The sequence below is a fragment of the Temnothorax longispinosus genome, chromosome 12, assembly GCF_030848805.1.
Source record: "Temnothorax longispinosus isolate EJ_2023e chromosome 12, Tlon_JGU_v1, whole genome shotgun sequence".
Classification (NCBI taxonomy): Eukaryota; Metazoa; Arthropoda; class Insecta; order Hymenoptera; family Formicidae; genus Temnothorax; species Temnothorax longispinosus.
Window position 1 is genome coordinate 10,583,536 of NC_092369.1, and position 24,158 is coordinate 10,607,693.

Consider the following 24,158-nt stretch of genomic DNA (forward strand, 5'->3'; position numbering starts at 1 on the left):
TTCTCGAAATGCCGGCTTCTGGAAGGAGTTGTCAATTGCAGAAACGCCGGCAAGAAGAAAAAGAAACTATATCTACCGCATTTTATTCTATATTAATACACTTCCCGAGACACTTTTGCAATTACTTCTGCACTGTCGGGCTTTTCGAAAAATTAATTGTTCAAAGTTAAAATTCTTGCTTGGAAGTTTGTCGTTGTATTTTAGACTAACAAAGCCTACTTTAGATGTTCTATACTTCAACAATCAATATTGAATTACAAGATTAATACCGATACGAAATTCTTTCTTTTTACAAGAATAATCCTTTCCCGCCTTCAAGAAAGTCGACGTACCAGCGACAAAAACAAGAGAAAGTTATAATAAATTACGTACTTGATCCGTTTCCTGCCTGATAATAGAAAAGTTATCGCTCGACCTTGTACAACGAGCAAATGCCTCAAACGCGGAGTATCCCGCTCGCTCGGGCACTCGTTGTAAGTTTTACGGCTCGACTGTGCAACAAGAGACTCAAGAGAGACGTCCGTGTTATAATTTTCAAATTCCTGTTTCATGTCGCAATTGGGATAAAATATCATTTCCGTCTCACTTTTGCGAAGCGTTGCAAAATTCTAAAAAAAAAAGGGAAAGAAAGAAATAAAAAGAAGGAAACTAATGACCGCGCTGCCCTCCCCTCCCCCCTATTAATGACTTCATAATTTATTAATAGCTCCTTTACCTAGCCGCTCCGCGCGATTGCCGCTTGCGCGCATCCTCCGCTCGTTAAGTTTAGTTCAGAAAAGCGAGGACCCTTCTCTCGCAAGGACGGGAGCATCCCGTGACTTTTACGACAATGCACGTCGAGTGCGTTCGGGTAAAGTGTGCGCGTAGGCGGTGGAAGATGCGCCTCTCTGAAGCTGACGGCCCACGCGCGTAACCGTCGATTTCGCTATAGAATCGACGTTAAACATGCAAAGGATATACTCGCGAGAGTTCATGCATGCCGGACATTACGTCCCCGAGAGTGTTGATCCGCGCGTAATCCAAGTAGGCAAAGCGACAAATAGACGTCTCGTCGTCGCCGTATTAATCCGTTTATTTAAGTTACATGGATATGAAGATGCGCGTTATAATTTAAACTCGCGAGACAGCGAGTTATTTAAGCGTTCGATATTGATATTAATTAATGATAACTGCTAAATCGATGGCTATTTGCAATTTAGGGCGAATCTCTCCGGGACAGGTGTTTATTTTAGACTGTTAGAATGAATAGCATTGATCTATACAAAATAAACGTGATATATTATGTAACGTTAGACGTAACGTGTCTAATACAATATTAAATTTAATAAATTGCTATGTTTTATATATAATACATATATGTACATATATAAAATCTGCATTGTATTTAAATCCCCTAATTGGTTATAATACTTCTTCAGATCGGAGCGATTAAATGAATCAACAATTGCGCGGAATCGAAGGTAATCACTATGTGATGATGTTTGCGGGATAATGAGAAAATCGCGCGAGTATATAACAAGTATAATATCGAGCGCAGCATCAAAGTTCAAGGCGCGCACATATTTAATTGCGATGCAATTCCCAATAACTTTACCGCTGAAAACCGCGCCGCGTTTACGTAACATTTAAAACTTTATATATATCGCATTAAAATATATCGCGACACGCTTTATTGCCCGCTTTTAGTATCTGTCGTGCGAATTTATACCGACGACGTTACGCGGCCTTCTTTCTCGCCTAATTGCCCGGCGCATGGCGTTACGCAATCGATAAGCGCGTATAATACTACAAATCGAAATCATAATCAGGCAGGAGTTGAGACAGGTGTGAACGGTAGCTATTTCCGAAGCGATCGTTAGATAAGCCTCGTATACACGACGCTATTATTATAAATTTATTTATTTATTTCACACCGTGTAGCGTTTGCATGCTGCTGGTCAGCATGCACAACTCGCGGTCGCTCGCATTTCTCTCTCTCTCTCTAACAGACCGAATGCGCCGCGCTCGGAAGAATTTTTCTCTCCCCTCATCCCCACCCTCCGTCGCGACAATCCCACGAGTCATAAACTTTATCTAGCTCAGTTTCCGATCTCCTCCTGTGTACGGCGACGTTATTTAAATTTACAAATGTTAATTATATGCGCGTTATTTTAATTTTAAAGCGGCAACGGGGCGTTTCGTCACGGAGGGACGGAGGCACGTGGATTATATTTATCAACTTCGCGCCGCTGGTGGCTGAAAATTTGCACAATATCCTTGCAATCCTTGTTGCGTGCATTTCACCGCGGCCACGCGATAAACTTGAAACTTTGAGACGGACGCGGAGTCCGATTCGCCGTCGGATAATCGGCAATCGGCTCCGAACGCTGCGCGATTCGCTTCCAAGAACAGACGCGTCTTGCAAATCATCGTCCCCTCGATTCCCGCAACGCGATTCATTCGCGCCGCCGCGGCCGCGCTCTTTTCGCCTAATCGACCAATCTCGGAGCGCGCGCGCGCTCGCGCGCGAGACTATACGTAACGTTCTCCTCGCGGCATAACTAATTGATCTTTCCAGCGCGCTTGAACTCGATAATTATTATTTACATGCGTGATCTCGTGCGCGCGATCTCGCGCGCGGTACTCTTTGGCCGTAGCACCGACGGCGAGGAGATGAGGCCACCGCCGAGACTTCGCCGATGCTACACGCGGCACACATCGCCGGAGGAAAAAAAAAATACAAGAGACACGCGTACGCCTCGGAATAAGATGCGCTACACCTGTTTGCAGAAGTCAGAACAAGCGTATGAAAATATAAGGATAAAAGTGAAAACGTAAATGGAACTGGACACGAACGAAGGGAGGAGGGAGACTGGCGAGTTTACGCCGCTCGTTCGTGGAAATCTACCTCTCTTCGTATATAATCCACGTAATCTCTACACGATTTTTTACACATATAACATTTTGATCTGTACCATCCTTAAACATTCCGCATTCTTTTTTCGTTTTTCGACTCACGTTTTTGACGCCTCGTTTTGTGATACCGTGTCACGTGTGAAATTTTGAGACACTGTACCTAAAGTTACCGATGTTACAATTTCAAAAAAAAGATCAAGAACAAAATATATTATACAATTAAAATATCAACAAATTTTTATACAATCTTTGTATTAAAAGATAGCTACGTCATTCAAACAATAGTTACTGCAAATAAATGGGAAACATCTCGCGATAGAAACATTGCATCAACACGATCTCCTCCTCCTCGCATACCTGAAATAGACCCATCTTATTCCTCAAGTCTCGGCCTTTGCCACGGTAAAAATGACAGGGACGGACAGGTCAAAATATTTCTTTCTCCCGGCCAGCGTCGGGCGATAATGATATATTTTTCGTGGGACTCGCTCGCGTTGAATTTCATACGAGAGTATTTTCGCGCACGTGGTCCGACCACGCTGCTTGGCTGGTAAAATACAGCGGCGCTTAAAAATCATCTCCCATTTCCCATCCACGGACACGCGTATGCAGGCACGCGTGCATGCACGCACGCACTCATGCACGCGTTCGCGTCCGAGAGCGTTAATGACACGTATGACGCCACGCACCTCCCGGCGTTATTTGCGGTGCGTAATTTTAATGGAATTATCGCGCCTCTTTCGGCACCTACGCCGAATAAAAACTGTTTTCCTCGCGTGTTTGACCGTTTTTGAATTAACTTGACTAACGCAGTCGTAGCAGTCTGTCTCTCCCTTTTACCAGAATTATTTATTTCTTTTACAAATTGACATATAAATCAAATTCTACAAATTTCATTAACATACATTATAAACTGCATAATGCGCATGTATAAATAAATTTATGCCAATGTCATTATTATATGTTATCAATCACATATAATGGCGATATATAAATAAATTTCCATAAATTTCGTTGTTATATATTGTACGTACGAGTGAATTTATGTACACAGAAATTTATGCAAGAAAATAAGCATGTATAAACATTTCAGCCAATAAGACACTCAGCATAAGATGAGTAATACGATAGTTTTCTTAATGCATATCCATAATGCCTTCATATTTGTAAATTTATACGGGACAATCTAAATTAATTTGTGATTATTCATTGGAACTTTGTATTATATTTTTTTAATTGTTTTTTTCTTCGTTGAAAAAGTTGTTTTATACACATTTTTTGTGTTGCCGTTGATTAAGCGAAAATGAATCACTAACGAGGAATCCTTTATTTAAATGCCTTAATGAAGAAGTTTAGATGCAAAAAGCACAAATTATTCAAATCTTGTGATGACAATCGCGATTACGGCAAAGTTACAAGAGAGATTATAGAAGAAAGAAATTGGAAGTTTGTATTTCCAAAATTTAATATTACGAAGAGGAATATTTCGGTCGACTGATCGGTCCTCTTCTCTAGTCCGACTTGCGGGAAGCGCGAGTTAATAATAATCGTGGGAACGTGGCAATTATATCCATTGCAACACATTTAATTATTTGCCAGCTGCGTCATACCTCGTGTGACGCAGGAAGCCTCGACAAATCGGCGTGCCGATAGTCCAGTAAAGGAAAACGAGATCGTAATGTATGTAGATATCTGGATATGATAATACAATCGCGAAAATTAATTCATTATTTTTTTTAATTTAATTTGAAGCCTATGAGATAAAGTGTATGATAACAGAGAGTGAGTGCTCACAAGGAATGATGTGTGGCCATAAAACATACCTAAATTGACTTGAGTTACCCATTTGGTTTATATTTATAAAATTTTATAAAATAATTTTGATTTTCCATTAGTAAACTATTTAACGCAATAAAACAATAATATAATGAGACACGATAAAAAATAGTTTTCCGCTGTCCGACGAATGATTTATCATATACCATTATTTTTGCGTTGCGAAATTTTCCAAGAGGCATAAAGATGAAAGTTACGCACAAAAGAGATTTTGAGTGCCGCATAAAGAATGCTAATTTGAATGGATTAAATCCACGTGCTATTGTCGCTCGATTCATTCGGATTTCACGGCGAGTCGTAAGTGCAATCCGTCGCCGTGTCGTGGCCTGCACTTGTCTCCTTTATGAATATTCACCGTTCGCGCGATCGTCGCGGATCGATCCTGACGTCATGCCTAGAGTCGATAGGATCAAGGATCCTGCCTCCGCTCTCTACATCAATATTACACCACGAGGCGATCCGTGCGCCGCGATGCATCTCCTCCTCGTTCTTTCAGTTTACTTCGTGGGCTCGTCTCGCGGAATTTCGACTTTCGTGAGTTAGCAATATGTCAAGCCTCAGGGTCGCATTAGTATTAACAGGATAGAGATTTATAAAAAAAAAAAACGCGCGCGCGCGCGCGCGCGATATACCAGCAATCGTTTACGAGTGTGTACGAGTCGTAGATATATGTACCGAAAAATATGCACGCGTCCATTATACATTTACGTGCACCATTATTTATATTTACATGTATCGGTACGTTATTTGTGTACGCGACTTCATACAAGGTGGAAGCTAATGTTGAGGTCGATAGTAAATTATGCAAATAACTCTGCTGGGGAAATGTCAGTGGTTGCGGACGACGGTCGATCCATCGACTTGTAATCGGGGTCCGTTCGGCCGCTCGTCCAACTACGAGCGACGGGCCACGAACGGAACAGAGAGAGAGAGAGAGAGAGAAAGAGCGTGTAGAAAAAGAGAGCGGGACGGAAGGGCGGGGAAAAGGAAACGACAGATGAGATTATAAGAAGAAGGAAAAGAGATGTGAGACACGGCGCGTTGGATGTGACTAATGCGAAGCGGAGTGGCGATATAGGCGGACGGATGTAAATGGAAAACGCGCGCGAGAGCGCTATAATCACGGGAGAATGATACGTTTTCCGATAAAAACAAATTCGCGTCTTACGGGGGACGTAAGTGCATTACTTCGCATTACGTTCATTTGTTTCATGCAAATTACCGGTCTCGGGCAAATAGGCGTTACACAGTATCTTATATGTTCAGTAACACCGCAAATTTGTAAGAGGGGCGAAAAAAAACTTTATAAGCAACGGAGAACTGTGTACACTAATCTCTTTAGGATCGCCATTATCGACTCATATCGACGGATAAATAGCGTATAGAAAAAAATAATTAACAATTTAACAAGCGTTTAGAAAGCTTATACCTATACAGAACAGTAATTCACTTCTTCCCAAACGGGGAAACAAATTCGATGATCGAAGGAATCTTTTTGCATTCAAACAAACACGCTCATTCCGCCAACCTGGTTAACTGCATCCGGGATTATTGAATCTCTTGTTTGCGCAGTGCGGTTTACTTTTGCTTCTTTGTAAACTCCAATCGGCACTGTGAAATAGATATCATCGATAGCACGTAGAGCGGAACGATAATGACACGTTTGATTTACACGTGTGTTTCATTCAACGTACATATACGTATACTTCAATCCTTATGTGTGTCCGACGGGAAATATATGTCCCACTTGCAATTTTTCTTTCGTAAGTCCGTTGAGATCTGTTCCATCTTCTCTGCCAAAAAGAAAATTGCCGAAAAAGGAAAAATGTAGAAAAAAAACCCCCATTTAATTTGATCGCGAGGAAATCGATGCTGGAAGAAAGGTCCCCGATAGCGTATAATCGCGTTCGGTCAACTTTAAACGGACTCTAATCCAATTTGAATTCAAAGATTCTATCTATATTTAATGTTAGCACGCAATAAACTAATTATCACTTGTCACTTTGTGTCACGCGACAGCATAATCTCGTCTAAAATCGATCTAATTTCAATTTATCAGCGCGATTTATAGGAAAAAAGAACACAACACATAATCGACATGTAAAAAGATCGGCCGATAAATATTAATACGTAAGAAATATAATATTTCGTCGTGTCTCTTCCTCCTGGCATACGTCGACGGACATCAACGAGGAATGATTGCGCATCAGCAATGTGTCAACGTTTTCGCGCGAACGTACGAAAGAATCGACGACGTGCATTTTCGTCGATGAGTCGTCGCGCGCATATACGGAGCTATTTTTTTTACTTAAAAGATTCGGAGACGGAGTGACGGCCAGAATAGAAGTCGGATGCAGTTCTAGAGAGAGAGGGAGAGAGAGACGCGAGGTCACCGCGACGCTTCGTAACCATAAGTCCGCCCGCCAGCATTAAACTGCCATTGTGGTACGGTATATTTGTATACGTCAAACCGGTCTCGGGAACGATTTTTAAAGTCTACGGGAACAGATCGATCGACCCGCGTCTGGACGTTACACATATATATATATATGTACATATATATATTTCGAGAAGATATTTTCGAGTAATTTCATCATGCGTTAAACCGGTTGGAAGGAAGGAAAAAGACGGCGGCAGAATGCAAGTTCTCATCAGACGCAATTATTAAAACCAGTCCTATTATATGCGTCGTCCACAGGCAGACAAGACAATTCGAAAGTTCGATCTGTAATTGCCTGTTTTCGAACTAAATTTTTCTGTCTGCAGCGAATGAGATGCGCGTTGACGTTAATCTTAAGTCGATTAATTATAGTACCATATCTTGTTGCACATAACAGTCAATTATATTGCACAAGTTAGCAAGCGGGAAATTTAATATTATCCAGGATCAGACACAACAATAATATTTGTAAGTATCTCGTAATTTAATCCGCACGATCGAAAGATCCTGTCTTGGATGTAGATTTATTCACCCAATGAATTTTAAGCGAGCCATAAAAGTTCATTTCCAGAATATTAATGTTAATCGGCGAGAAAAGGTTTCCGTAAAAGAATGATTCTTAGTTTGTGTTTCGCGCACAAATCGAGGAACATTCCTATGTAACGCATTTTCATACAGTATACAGTCGTTACTTTGAAGATTAACGCGCATTGCATATCGGAGAAGACATCAGAATGAATCGTTTCCTGTCGCTTTTTGTCTTTTTTTCTCTTTTTTTCTTTTTTACTCTTTATCTGCGTTACATAGACACGACGATTTCATTGACGTCGAACAGACTGTTCTAAACGGCCGGATAATAAAAAATAAATCACCGGCGGAATTATTGACGAGCGTGACGATATCGATTATCCGGTGCGAAAGGACACGGAACGATTTCGGTGGGCGCGAAGGTTGAAAGCGCGATATATGAATTACGCGTGACGTTGATAATAATTCGCGACAATAATGGGGTGGCCGATGATTGGCGGGATTAATTTTCGGTTGCGACATAAAATCCATTTGCTAATCGCGCGGATACGAGCCGTCGTTTTATTTCCCCGTTCCCGTAGAACCGTCCGCGCGTCCGTCCGTCTCGCGCGTCGCAAAACCCTCAATTCGCGCAATTTATTTAAATTTACAGCTCCCTTTTTTTTCACCGTCGTAAAGTTTATTTATTGCCGCGTGTATATCGCCGACGTGTGACGGCCGATTTATTGACAGAAAATGAGCGTCATTAGCCTGTCCGTTTTGTACGTATTAAACGAATCAATTTGGCGTTACGACCGCGCGCGCGTTGCGTAATACCTGGATAATATTACGATCGACGCCTCGCACGCCGGCGAGCGGAGAGCAAGATCCGTTTTCGCGAGGGCGGTTTTGTAAAAGCGCGATTCGCCTCGTTTCCGATCGATATAGAACGCCGCGGCGCGGCGTCGCGATATAAAATCGCGAAACGACGTCGTAAAATGCGAGCACGAAGGGAGACCTTTACTCATAGTAAAATCTCTGGGAAAACCACGTCAAACCGACGTGGAGAAGGGCAGACGGGGAAAGCGAGAGTGGAGAAGAGTCGTAAAAAACACCTCAAGTACTGATCGCGGAAACTAGACGATCGCCAGACGGCGGCTATGACGCTCCAGAGATGACGTCGTTGCCGTCGATTTTTTGAAAAACATGCAGGATATCCCGGAACGGAGAAAACCAGATACATGATGTTGCCCCTCGTCGTCTTTAAAATCGATTTCGTGCAGCGATGCGTTTTTCTTAGCGAAATGTCATCAAGTCGCTAAGTTTTTGAACTACAAAGGTCGAAGGCTTTTGGGTGAAATAAGTTTTGGAAACGCATGCAGATAAGCGCATATGCCACTCGTTATTTAATCCAAATTTCGCGGTAAACAGTACTATCTGACTTCCACCAATTCTAGAAATTCCGTCAATTCTTTGACAGACTGAACAAATTGCTTGCAAGATCGCACTGACATATATGTTTGACAATCGACGTTTAGCATTTAAAACATCGGACAAAGAACGCTGCCGAAGTAAACTTTTTGTTTTTGATGAAAAAAATGTGGCGTATGGTAGTTAGACGAGATTACTCCTCGCTAGGAATTCCCGTTGCACCCTTGCCCTCGCGCGTCTACTCCCTTTCTTCTGGTTTCGCGTTGCACGGACATGGAAGACTCCAACTTTTAATTGACCCCGAACTCTTCGACACGTCGTAAACCTATGTCGAGAGCACGATGTAAGCGGAGTTCCACCCCGCGCGTTCCAACACGTTTCTCGCCCTGCATTTGCACAACGTGCTTTGATTCCGCGCCGAGAATAAATGACTCTAATTGAATCTGCGCCTATTCATGAATGCTGAAGTGTATACCCATCGTGTAATATGCATAGAGGGCCGTTCCAAAATTACTTTCTCGGACAACAATTGTTATAATTCTGACTAAAAGCGTGAATGTGTTTCGACTCTCTATTATTTTTAATTCTCCTTTTAATTCAACCTCAATTTAGCAAGAACAACCGACCTTTTTCTACATTAATAATACAATCGCGAGCTATTAATGCATCACTATTATTGTGGAGTACAAAGTGCAGGTGTCGCTTTAAGGAGGCTTAAGGAATAAGATGTCATGCAATCACATTACATATACGCATATATTTGATAGAACGTGGTGGGAGCTGATTTTCGTTGCATATCTGTTTACGTCGGAACAGTCGGATTTTTATCGACCTGTTTACGAGCCGATTCTACCCCTTCGAATACGAAGTGCAATCCGTTTCCTCGTATGTGCGCTCGTACAGAAAGGAATAAGAGCTGGAGAGAGGAAAGCAGGTAGCGTTCGTTATTAAAAAAAAAAAAAGAATAACGCTTTTTTTCCGCGTCCTCTTTACTCACGGGATATTTCATTTGTACATTATGAAGTAACACGAGATGGGACACGATCCTCCTGCCGCGACGTAGGAAGTTGTCGGTAAAATTATTACGAAGGTACCTTCGCCTATGTATTTCCCCCCCCCAAAAAAAAAACTCCATTAACCCGTCAGGAGACGGAAGTTCGAGTAATTTTTTACTAACTCGATTAAAATTAGTGTAATCCGATTCTCCGTTTTAACGATTCGGATGAAAATATCTCCTAATAATTAGGGAGAAGGAAAGAGGGTATAAATCATAAGATAAGTGAAAGCCGCGCGGGTCTCCTTCATCGTTACATCGGGTGAGATGTTCGGGACCGAGAATGTGAAGGAAGTGCCGTCTCGGATTTAGTTACGTACGAGAGGTACTCAATGATCATTAAAGTCATTCACTGGTGGCGTTAAGATTTCGAGAGGCAGAGGAAAGAGACGCGTCTCGGCGCGCAATCTTATCTTCTCTTAACGCTTCAATAATAATTCGCGATATTTTATGTTTAAAAAATTTACACGTGCGCCTGTATAGCTATACGTTCGAAAGTCGCAGTTCCAATAAATTATCGGTCATAAATTATCGACCTTTCCATATTTTTTTTAGATGAATAATGCGAAACTAAATAAAAACTAATAATTTTTAATAAATTGAGAGAATTATTAATTAATACAGGAAATCAAAATGCAGATTTTTTATGTAAAAATATTGCATAAAAATCTCAGAGAGTTGAATGAATTCGCGAAGTTTGCATTAGGGGTCAATAAGAATTCAGAGAAATATTCTCCCGACAAGATCGTCATATACGAGAGGCGCGCCAGCCACTTTTACGGTCTCTCGAATTCGACTCTCGTCAAAATACATACACGCCGGTCAAATAAATCATATATACGTGCACGTTGCGACACGTCCCGTCTGCGTTTGCTGCGAGGCTGGTGTATCGCGACAGATCTCCCGGAGGCTGCCGGGCGAGGAATTTCCAAACGAGCGACTCGCATTTACTTGACGAGCGAATACGATAATGAGACGGGTCGCGAGAGGGGGCCTTGAGGCACCGTCGTCCCACACACATATCCTTCGCCTCCTCCGCTGTTGCGCGCGGGGGCCCCGAAATTTCGGCGTCATGCGATCCGTACATTAACGAATAGTCGAGGGTCTTTGCGCAATTGCCAGGCCGGCGGCTAATTTCAGGGCCCCGTCTAACGTCGAAGCCCGATGGGCACGGAGCGCGAAAAATGTTCCGCCGATGAAAGAGAAATTTGAATTTTGAGACACGCGATGTAATAATGATCGTGCACGCGGGTAACGTTGAATCGACGTGAATTCGACCTCGCGGCTAAACGGCGAATTAATAGGCGATAAGAATAGAAAAAACGCGCGCGAGAAATTAGAGATGAGACAGACATGCATCAGAGAGAAATAAATGATCATTTAAAATCATCAGAAAATAGTAGCGATAGAGATAGAGGCCAAATATATCTTCTATTCTAGAAATTCTGTTAAATAGTGAGTGATAGAATCAAATAAGACTAATAAATAAAGTAATAATAAGGACTGATAAAAAAGGAAAAAATATCGCGGTAATAAATTTTGCTTTAATCGCTCAATAACAAAGTTTTCGCGCTAACCGGATAATGACATAACAGTGGATGACGACGACGTCGGATATCGTTGCAATAATATTTGTCGCGGAGGCAAACGCGTCAAATTACAGGGCAATATCGAGGGAAATGTTGCAGGTGGTCGTGCAACTTTTTTCCCTCTCCCCCTGACAGGTTTGCGTTTTTCTATGGCATGAATCACTGACGAGAAGTCCGTCGATCCTGACGAGAATGGAAGGGTGGCGGGCTGGCTTATCTCGTAAATGACCAATCTAGGCCGGTCAGGCGCGCGTGCCATTGGCAGTGAAAAACACGTATTGAAACATGCCTCTCCTTTTACGAACGAAACTACCGATTTAATCCTTTCCGATAAGGAGGAGGCAAGGAAGAAACAACGACGGATCAGATTTACCTGCAGGGTCGGATTATTATCAAAAAACCCACCTGATAAAAAAAACATTCATCTCATAAGTTTGATGTTACAATTCCTCCCACTAACAGTGGGAACAGTGTGGTATATACGGTTCATCTCGAGTTTGATATCCTTCGAAAATGGTTAAATGAGAATAGAATAGAATCTAAAATTTTACAAAAATTGTACGTGACTTGTATAATTTAAGACAGTCTGTTTACTCCGCCAATTTCTCCTTTGATCGATTTTCAGTTCTAAAAAATATAATATAAATTGAGGTAAACTGGATACATGACATTATTTATCATCTTTGTACTGAACATCAATATAAGTTTCTAACATTTTATATAACTTTTATATAAAATAAGTTGTATATTACATAAATATATGACACCCATGTATGTTATAAAAAGAATCTGTTTGTTTGTTCGTTTATACAAACCACGCCTCTCGTAGGTATAAACATATTTAAATTCAAAAATCGTATAAAAAAGAAAAAAATAATCGAGAAACTAAATTAAATAACGTCAACAAGCGAAAAATAAGGTTCTACATGTAAAAAAAAGGATGTTCACGGGTGCAGTTCTATAATACATATCGAGAGTACGGTCCGCCGATAAATTCAGGTTCGCGCGTATTTTTTGCTCGGTGCAGTGTCCCCACTCTTTTTCTCCGACTTTTTCTTCCGCTCCTAATCGGCGATCTTACGTCACGCATGCAGTCACAACCGGTTCCCGGCCCCGACGGTTAGGTCTTAGGAAGTGTTTGCATCTGATGCGAGGTCGCGACGCCAACATATACACCAAGACGAAGCGAGACGGCGAAGTCTCGACTGAAGCATCGCGTGATTTAACTGCCCACGATGATCCCAATTTTTCAGATAAACAACTCCTCGATCTCCGTCTCGATTCACGATTATATACGAAGTGTCCCGGATGTTAGTCATTTACATATATATGTCTGATTGCCATTTTTGACAAATTTGCAGTCGTTTTTTCTTCAACAAATTTTTTTATCGAACGCTATCCCTGCCATAGTTTTGTCGTTGTCAACATTAAATATTTTAATAGCTTAATATCTAATTGCAAGAGTCTATCAAAATTAAACTCCCGAAATCACACGAACAATTATTGATGTTAGGAGCTTTATAAACCTTTTCGCTTAAATAAAATATTGTCTTTTATCGTAACCTGCGTTAATATCATATTGTCGCATTTCTATGCCAGTAATCATACATATATGTAGTATAGCCTTGACAGACTAATGATTTAAATAATAAAGAACGGAAACGTCAATCCGCGGAAACTGCGTGAAAAAGTATACATGGGAAGGTAACGAGACATACACAAGCATTAGAGACTCACCTTTCTGCAGCTGACCATGGTCCGCGTTCATTTTCGCCTGCAACAGAAAGTGCTGCGCTTCACCAAGTAGAATTAGCACGACGGCCGTGTATATGAAATAGACCACTAAAATATTTCGAAGTGGGTTGTCTCACCTCGTAACCTTGTTTCGCGCCCCTGCCGCCACCCCAGTAGTCGCTTTCCTTGTCGTGCGGGGCGCATTGCTGCAACACAGAAGAAAGTGTTGCTAATTAGTTTCAGCAAGTGTCTCCATCAACTTCCAACTAACTTTAATCCTTCATTAATTTAGGAAGATGCATGAAATTTACGAAATGCATATACAGCAATAGGAATGGAGGAAGAGAGATTGTAACGATATTTTTTAATATTTTTACTTTTTAAAATAAATTTCATTAAATACAATATATAGGTATTATTTGCAATATATTTAAAAACTGCCTTTTTCTTGACGTCCAATTTACATTCGATTCTTCCGTTAAGCACGGCGTGTACTTAACACGTGATATCAGATAGCGGGAAATACGCATTCTTGGGAATAATGTTATACATATGCGCCCTCATTTCATTCGCCATAAATTATTCGACGTTTCGCTAATTACCAGAAGCGTGCTTCCGCGAGATTAATTGTCCGCGCCACCTTGCGATGCGATGGTCCAATAGTGGCACGCATAGGGCGACCACAAGAGCCGTCGAAAAGATGACCCCGTTTCCCTTCCCACGACCCTTCAAGCCACATCCATCCCCCCCCGGCATGACCTTCCGCATTTCGACGAAACTCGCGTCAGGTCGCGTACTACGCCTCCCCGAGAATTCGGAACCGACTGAGCCCTCGTAAACCTCGAAAGTTCGAACTACTTTCCTTCCAAGTTTCTAAAATATATAAGACATGCTGTGTACCTTTCTCAGAGTTATAATAAAAATATCTTCCCGTTATAAAATATCTTTACAAAATATCAATTCTCAATTATATAAAAGCATCCACTGTTTTGTATGATATAAAAGCAGCTGGTCTCCCGTGCATTGCGAAAAACATGTTGTTCGTATCCGGAGGATCAATAAATGAATAAGAAAATATATTTAAAGCGTCGAAAATGCCGCTGTGTAAGTATATTCTGTGTCATTCGCTAACGCATATAACGAAAAAAATACATGATGGCGAACCAATGATAGATTGTTGAATGTACCTCGTATGATTCATGACGTAATTTACATACTTTCTACTTTCTACTCTTTCTGCTCTTATTACATTTAAATTTAAAATATATCTGACGATAATAATAAAGATACTCGCGCTGTGAAGATCGAGAAGGAGTATTTCATATCAACGAAAAATCTTGTATTCATGACGCGCGATATCGAAAGGGATATTTATGCCAAACCGTTTTTACGGCGGCATCGTAAATATAGCCTTAAATATACAGGTCAAAGAAGTCGTGCTGGATACGGACGACGATATGGACCGAATCGTGGCCCCGAAAAGGGGACAAAGATCGGTGTGTGCCCGTCCTGAAGAAGGGTCGGTGGTGGCCCTTCGCGCTACAGGTGGCTCGTCAAACGATCCCGATTCCGCCGGAACCCGCGTAAGCTCGCCGGGATAGGGCGAAGATACGCGTCCATGGATCAAGAGTGGACCGTCGATGATGACCCGAAGATCTTCGCGATCCCCCACGAAGATCGTGCTGTGTAGGACGGACGACGAGGAAGGTGCTTACAAACACACGGAGACTTTCGATCTACGGCGGAAGTCTATGGGACGATATTCGTGTCTATTTTAAAGACGGGAAACCAGAGAGGAGAGGGGTGGATGGAAAGCGCATACGTTCGAAAGCAATCGACTTTGGGGGAATAAGGGGAAGCCGGTAGGGGTTGAGGTGCAAGGAGATCTCGTTCCTTAAACCCAACCATGTGTTACCGGATCGCCTGGAGACGGCCATTCTAAAATCAGGATCTCCACCGGATGATGTCAGGTCTTTATCTAACGCGTTTATCTAATGCGTAAAACGAAAGGAATTCTCGATATCTAACGAGTTTATTTTGCGGCTTAGCGACGCTGTTTATCTCAATAATTTATTTCAACTCTGGAAATCGATTGGATCGTTAGAATTATTTTTCATAATTACTTGTTGGTAATTATGAATAACGATTCCAACGATCTAATCGAAATAAACTATATTGGTTGTTCCTAATATAGTTTATATAATGTATACAACGAGAAGCTTTATTAAATCTTTCTTCGCAATTGTTCTTTCGCACGTAAATAAACTATATTAATTTAAAGTAATTCCTAAGTAAAAGAGAGATAAAGAAAAATAAATTATAATCATATATTAGATATTGCTACATATTAACCATATCTTTAAGACAAATATCAAGATGTGTATTTTTCCAGAAAAATATTCCAATACACACGAGAATATATAAAAATCAGATTTTCCTTTAGAAGTAATTTAGAAAATGTCTTGTCGTGCGAAAATGTGATTGTTCCTGCAGGTATTGGAAATATCAAGAGCGGTGGATACACCGTGATCAATCCAAATTGAATCCGGCACAGTTTCCCGTGTGTGGGTGCGCGCAACGCGGTTAAAATTCAGCTGGATAATTTCCATATCGGTATCAACGATACGTATTAAAGTGCTGTGTCCGGCAGCAGAACCAGCTCGCCGAGCCCTTACGTCCAGCGCCCTACGTGCCCGACAGAGAGAAGAACGTGCCGGAGGCAGCTCTGGATTGGTAATCCAACCTACCACGGCTCGCTCGAAGGGAAGATATAGAGAAAGAAGAAAAAAAAAGACAAAAAAATACATTTTAGCTCGCATCCAGGCACTGCAGCCAGTTTCACCCCCCCCCTCCTCCCGCCCCGTTCTACGCCACCCACTCTCACCCTCCCGCTTCTCGCGCACCCCTCGGTCCTCCTTTTCCTCCCACATCCACAAGCTCCCTCTTTACGCCCTTCTTTATCTCTGAGTCTCTCCCTCTCGCGCGCAGGCTGCGAGCGTACGTGTGTACGGCGAGTACGTGGTCGAGCCGATGGTCGAGAAGAGCGTCCCGATAGAAAAAGGACGCCGACGCGCGGCGTCGGTAGGTGGTCGGGTAGCTGTGAAAAAAAAATCAAAAAGATAGGAGCCGCAGGGGTGGAAGAGGGTCAGAAGAGAGAGAAAGACAGAGGCGAGGGGTGGGGAGGGGTAAAAGGCAGGGAAAAATGAAAGAGAGGTGGACGAATGAGAGGAGGAAAAGGGCGGAGGATAGACGGGACGAGAGGGAGAGAGAGACCATGTGCGTATGTGACGGCACGAGAGAGAGGGAGACGGAGCGGATGCTCGAGGCGATATTCCGATGGCGGGGAAGAGCGGCGCATGGGCAGCCGTCGGAGGAGGGGGAGGGGGAGAAAAAAGGTGTAAAAAATGTCGGAGCCGAGGAAACGGGAGGAAAAAATCGGGCCGTCTCTACGGAGGCGGCGGGGGGGGGGAGGGTATGTAGAGAGGGACGAAAGGGAGGAAGACAGAACGCGGCGCGGGGGGAAGGGGAGGGGTAAAAGAGAGGAGTCGGTGGTAGTAGACGAACGAAAGAAGGACAGTAGACAGGCATAAGGGAGAGGAAAAATCGGAGGGGACGGTGAAAAAAAGCGGGGGAGAAAAATCGAGAGCGCGAAAGACGAAGAGATAACAAGAGAAAAGGAACGCGCGGCGGCGGGCGAGAGAAGGACAGACGAAGACGGAGAGTCGGGAAAGACGAGCGTAACGGCGCGGTGGGAGGGAGGGAGGGAAGAAAAAGGGAACGTGGTCGAGAGAGACGAGGAAAGGGACAGTCGGATAAAAGAGAGGGATGGGTGAGCGGCGAAGGAGTGCGGAGGTGGGTGGCAAAGCAGTACCGAAACGGAAAAGGGGGAAAGAAAGAGAAAGAGAGCGGCCCACACCGTGCACATGCGTGACCGTCCGTCCGCGTACGAGGCGGCGGGTATTGATCAGCCAAAGAGCGCCACGACGCCGGGCGTCCTTTTGCGAGCCTTGCTTTTTTCGGCGCAGCGCGGCGCGGAGAGACGGGCGAGAGGGTGCACGGGAGTCGCGCGCCGTTCGTAGGAGGAGGACGGGTAGAGAAGTCGATGGTTGAGGCGGCAGGAGAACGAGAAGGCGGCGGAGGAGGAGGAGGCAGAGAAGGTGGCGGTGGAGAAGGCGGGATGCAAGGAGTGCCACGACCTAGCCCAACAGACTAGCCCGGCGTGACGTCACTCTTTTTCTTTGCTCGACGTCGCGACGCGGCGTCGCGCGGGACGACCGAGAGAGCAGAGGATCGTAAAAAATCTCAGAGTAGAGCCCTTATCCCGCGGTCGTCCCGCGGAATCCTCTGTTTTTGCCCCGGAGTCGCTCGGCTTTCGGACGCGCGAAGCATCGGAGGATGCATCGCGCAGTTTGTTTACCACGGTCGCGAATAGTGGATGCACGTGGCACGTGAGGCGGGTCGTGGCGCGACAACGAGAGAAAGAGAGAGAGAGAGAGAGAGAGAGAGAACAGTTCGAGATTACAATTCTTCGTCGTTCACGAATCATGCCCGTTTGTCCAGTCGTTCGTAGAAGAGATAATAAGAGAGGAAAAGTAGGACAATATATCTCCGTTCGTACTTCGCAAACGATTCGATTAAAACGAACGATTTATCATCGATTTCGTGATAGCGACAGCAATCGGTAGCCACAATTCTCGCCTATTATGCAGATAAGATAGCCTCGTTTACTTCATAATGTGTTAATGCAAATTGTAGAACGTTGTTACGTTCACCGGGAACTACGATGTAGCCGCGACTTCTTGCTATGTAGCGGGTAAAGCGGATGAAAATGCTTACTATCGATTTAATACAACCTTCCGCTTCGAACAAGATGTAGTAATCATCTAAATTACATAGCCCGTTTATCGGCCTAAAATGTCAAATGTTTAAACGACTGAGAATAAATTTTGCAGTCTAAATATAATAATGTCGCGAAGTAGGAGAGAAACTTAATAGATTATTATTTCTACTCGCGCTATACTTCTCTTTCTGGTCGTCTCCTCGTCGTTGCAATAATCTGTAGGCAGATTAAAAATTGGTATGATACCTTCTCGGCCGGAAGAACAAAATTCGCTTATGAGAACGCGCATGAATGGCGCACGACCTATAAAAAGTTGGATCCCAAGTTTCTCGTAAGCTACGTACGAGTGAGTACCTACCTACATTTATCGCGCGCCGTTTCTACGAACGATTATTGCGCAAGTTGCGCCATCGCGGTTTATAAGCTGAACCCCACGTTTAATTAACTGCAAATAGATACAACAAACAACGATATTTGAGAATATTTTTGCATACGTTGCATTGGTAACGATATCACGCGGACAAATTCAATCTTGGATGTTAAAGGCTGGCGGTCCAAGCCGAGTCCGGGGACCTGTCGTCCACAGAGTTCGATGACAGGGATATCTTGGGGGGGCTTACGACCCCGTGAGTCCCAACGGGACATCGAGAATCCAATGAGATACGCCGCGCCCGGGGGGTGAAGGAACGAACGTCCGTCGTTCCGCGGTAACCCAACCAGAAGCTCGGATTTCCACTCTGATAGAGCGGGACTGGAGATCGTCTCGTCGATGAACGGTCGACGGTTACTCGGTCCGATAGGACGCTGACAGCTGGTAAAACTCGGCCGTTCAAGGGTTACGCGGCACACGTGGCACACGTGGCCCTAAAGGAGAGAAAGAGAAACGACTATCTCGTACGTCAATAGCGCGGGCAATCCTCGAAATTACGAGATACAAACGAAAGGAGTGACCAGCTTAGTCCTCTCAAAGAAGGCGAGTGTTAATCGCGATGAGTATTTAAATACATAACATACAGCAATATCAGATGAGTTGAAAATCGATACTCCGAGAAGAAATTTAAACGAACAAAGTTTGAGCGATACACGTTCAAAAGAAAAATTAGAGGAATTGTGCAAGATGTATCATCGCAATGTATGCACCTTAAAATAAACACTCTTAAGAATATTTTTTGTACATAAACGTCTTAAGATGATCAGAATTGAAATCTATCATCTAATAAATGCAAAGTCATATATACTAAAGCGAAAATATAATAGATGGCTTAACGAGTTATTCAATATCAGAAATTAGGACGTTGAAGTTACTTATTTATATAAGAGAATGAATCGATGATACGTTCCATATGGACTTTCCAATAAGTATAAAATACAATGGATATCCAATTTTGTAAAATTATCTAATTAATCAGCTATTTAATTGTTAAGTTATGTAATTGCTTAAAATAACAAAAATTATCATTCTAAATGCTGCTTAACCGTTTTCAAAATTGCAAAAGTAATTTACATATAATCCCTAAAAATCATTTAATTCTTGTAAAAATATTACACATCTCTTTTTCTCTCGCAGAAGATGGGAAAGTTATTATAGAGGAATTTTCTCAGTTATGCTGAAAATATTTCTCCGTCCTAAGTAAAGTATCTTCCTCCGCGCGACTATCTCCGGTTAAAGACCCTCCGACGCCGCTATTCATTTAAGAATATGCAAGACACACGTGTCTTCCCACAGAGTGTCAGTGGGACCATATCGCTTTCGTGGCTTTTTTTGTCCTTTAGGCCCAGAGCGGAGGAGCGCAAGGGTGGCCAACGAGGCACATGTGGTCCATGACTCTCGTTTCCCTTCTGCCCTCCCCTCGCACCTCATCTCCTGGCTTGGACATGCGGGTGCTGAGAGAGAAAGGGGAGGGGGAAGGGACACCGAGAGTGATAAAATTCAACAGTTGGCCCCAGATTGTTGGCGTTTCTCGCTCTCCTCGCTCTTTACGCGCTCGCCTTTCTCCTCCGTCGCTCAGCGAGCTACCGGGATACGCTGATTTTGATAACCCCCGATCGTCTGGAATTTTCGTGACTTCATTTGCCAGCCGTCCTTAAACCCTTCTTTTAAATTCGTGAAAATAAAACCGATCATCTGACAGATATCAAAGATTTCTTTTCTAAGGTAATAATTACGAAAAAGTTAAGAGTTAAAATTGTTGAAATAATTATTTCTATAAAAGTAACTTTTCAACGAGTAATCTTCACTGCCTCGTGCAGAAATATAAGCAACGATAATAATTATAATAATAATTGTAACTGATATTACTTTCAAATTTTGTTCACGTGTTTTATCGTCGATCTAAAAATATGTTTCCACTCCACATGTCTCGGTGGCATCGGAATGTTAACACAACCGAGTGGCGCTTAAATAGACTGAAAGAGGATACGATATACAACACATCCTTAGTATCTTCAGAGTCCATAAAGTTTCAGAACGAGCCGAAATCCTCCGAAACGGAGGACGAGGCCAGTCGCGATATCATCGTCGGCTGATAAGATCACTGACCCAAATGGTGCGCGCGAGGACGCGGAGACGGGGGAAGGGGGAAGAGGGGGAGAGGCAGAACAGAGGCGGAGAGAAGAGATCTGACCCAGACGAGTTTTTCCGCCGGTTTCCCGGGGGTTTCCTATTTTTCCCGGTCGTAACGTCGAGCGGCGGGTCGGGTCTGCAGACAATTCGCAGTAAAATTTTTACAACCACCCCCGTCGATTCCGCCGCGACAGGGGTTGCGAGGAGCCGATAGGGGTGGGCAGACGAAGGGAGGAGTGGGGAAAGTAGCCGTGCTCCAGACGCGCGGAATGGCCGCGGCCTGGTCGCGGAAACCCATAAACCTATACGTCTGCCTGTCTACCTACCTAGAATCTCCAATCTCCTACACCCCCAACCACCACCTGCATCTACCTACTGTACCACCTCCATCCAGCCCAACCCCTTTCAACTTCTGCCACCGAATGCTGCCGCAGCGGAAAATATATATCTCTCGTCGCTTCGACGTTTATTCCGTCATTTACCGTTACTTTTATCGCTCCGTCTTATTACCCCCGTCCCCCGCGTATATTTTTCAGATTTCATCGCTTCAATCGTTTGAAAGTCATACGTTTAATGAAAAAGAAGTGGAAACCAATAGGTACAATAAAACTAACAAAGAGGTATATAAACTCGACATTAAGCAGCTAAAATCTTCATCTCGTATAATATAATATCGCACCCTTAGAAGAATACTGCTACAAAAAATTTCGATTTCGAGCTAAAGCTCATAAAAAGTATGTGCCTAAAATGTTACCTACGTGCTGTAATAATGTCACAAGTCTATATACGAAATCCGCTGCACGAAACAGAAGTGTAACTATTCTTTTAAAGAAGTGTAGTTATTCTTTTAAACCGGTTATGTTGCAGTCGTTGAATAGTGTCAGTGAATAAGTAAACTGACAAGTGACTCACACCAGTCCTCCTCAAAAAAACAGTATAAGTTTCATTATAACCAAATATCGTAATTGTAATTGCGTTAATTATCTCACAAGTCAACAAAATTAAATTAAATTTGTCTCTTTCATTTCTCCTAATTATGAGTTTTTTAGTTGTGACAGTATTCTTCTAGAAATGCAATATATATTTAAAAAAATTTTGCAAAAAAGAGTAAATTTTTGTGTGCTGTAAAACTTTGGAACACATACATATGTGTAATTACGTACTGTTAAAAATATTTAAGACCAATAAACAATCAGTGATTTTCGTCCATAATCACAGATTATATCGTTTCTAATAGTAACTTACAAATATTCGTAATGATTTTTCTTTCTCCGTGAGACTTAGGTATGATAGGGTAATTGCATACCTCGCGAACGACTTTAAACTCGCAGCCCTTAATCCTACTGACTTTTTCCCCTCTATAATGTTCATCATTACATGTCTCTCCTTTCGACTTGGTGCAATCTGAAGGCAACACGTGGCGACCGGCTTCGCCAGAATGTTACGTGCGTGCCTGAGAGAACACGGCGTTAAAATTTACACGCTCTCTCGTTTTACATACACACGGGTTTACACACAAGAGAAGGATAGAATTACGTTACAGACGCGCAGTACGACTCTGTCGTAGCGTTAATTATCATTAATGCTAACAGCGATAGCTCTTTCCTCTGTTAAAAATATCGTCGATTTTTCCTTATGTTTCTTGTATCAATATTCCGATTGCTAACACACGTTACTTTGTTTACAAACTGATGAAGGGTCCGCATGTATCGATGCGATGCAAATGTTGAAACAATCTCTTCGTATTCCGTTTCTAAGCCACAAAATAACACATTTGTTTCCAGCACGAAGACATCGATCGCGATAAAAAATTAATGCGAAGACTACACAGCGCTAAATAAACGGTGGGAAAAAAAGTATTTGCATAAGCGAATGATGACAACGAATGACGAAGCGAAAAGCCACGTGTAATCAATTTGGCTAAAAGAAAAAAAAGAATACAATTAAAAGTTAATGGACCTAAGACAATTTTTTATGTAGATGAAAATGTTATCCGGAAAAAAGATCAAAATTATCTTGTATTTTTATTAATATTATGTATATAGTTCAAAATTTGCAGATATGGCAAAAATTACGAATCGATTCGTGACTACTATATAGATTAAAAGGATCGTCGTTCTGAATTAGTTCTCGAAAACATCAAAAACACCGAAAGAATTTACCGCGTTCCCTACAAAAAGCTTCCGCGCGATGTAAAAAGCTCGTTTCGCGGAGAAGGGTCGACGAGTGCGCGAAGAGAATTATTTGAAAGAGCCTCGCGGCTGTTCTTTCCTTTTTTCGGCGCTAACCACCGGGTCGTATTCTGAGGACGGGGAGAGGCCAGCGGAAGCACTTCCGGATGCGGTGCAGAAGCGCGCGCGCACGAGGAAATTTAAGGGTACGAGCCGCGCTTTTCCGCGCTTGTAAAAACGATGCGAGTAGGGCGAGAGCTCCTCGCCAAGGGATATTTCCTCGCTGGCAGAGTCGTGTCGGCGCGATACAGCGATCGATGCGTTTCCCGCGCGAGCGGCCTGCAGCGGCGAAAAACTGCCATTTTTCCGACGTCGCTGAAAAAACGTCTGCCTACTTGATTAACAGTTCGCGACAATGCTCAATGGCGATTTTAACGGTTCTTTCACCTTATGCACCTTTATTCGACGCTCTACGTCAATTACAAACGTAGATTATTCGCGAAACTTGTACGAATGAATTATCATTAACGAATTTATGAAAAAAAAAATGGCTGGCTGCGCGCGTTTTACGCGCGAGACTTTTTTAACGTTTTAAGGAAAGTTTCTCTCGCTTGCACTAACAACGCAATTTCCGTTTGTGGGGAAATCAGAAAAAAAATTGCAATTAACGCTAAAAGGTCCCAGGATACTTGAACGCTCTCGGAAATTCTGCGAACCGTGGAAACACTCGGCGGTTTTCAAAAGGGCCACGTGACTCCCTTTAGGTCCAACTTTGCGTTTGACCGAGTTTTCCGGTTTGCATAAAGGGAACGTTCGCGCATGTCGACATTGCATCCCTTAAGCGCAATTTCAAAAACTTGATTTCAAAAAAGCGCCCGTGGCCATTTATTTATCAACGCTAATCTGGTTAATCTCTGAAAAGGCGGTTAACCCGTCCAGAGAACATATAAGTGATTCGTATTTACTATAATTTGCAATAAAAGATAAGCTACCTTTAATGATATATACGATATATTAGTAATTATGCTATTATTATTATTCGTTATTAGCTACCTTTAATGATATATACGATATATTAGCAATTATGCTATTATTATT

General features: G+C 42.7%; 1 protein-coding gene across 2 annotated transcripts in view; it reads right to left on the reverse strand.

The window, feature by feature from the left end:
* Positions 1-24,158, reverse strand: part of LOC139822997 (zinc finger protein rotund) — a 162,806-nt gene that overhangs the window by 67,681 nt on the left and 70,967 nt on the right. For both annotated transcript variants that reach the window (XM_071795259.1, XM_071795258.1), the window contains exons 3-4: positions 13,624-13,692; positions 13,490-13,541 (exon numbers count right to left, since the gene is read on the reverse strand). In XM_071795259.1, coding sequence (XP_071651360.1) covers positions 13,490-13,541; positions 13,624-13,692 — 121 coding nt within the window. The remainder of the gene's footprint in view (positions 1-13,489; positions 13,542-13,623; positions 13,693-24,158) is intronic.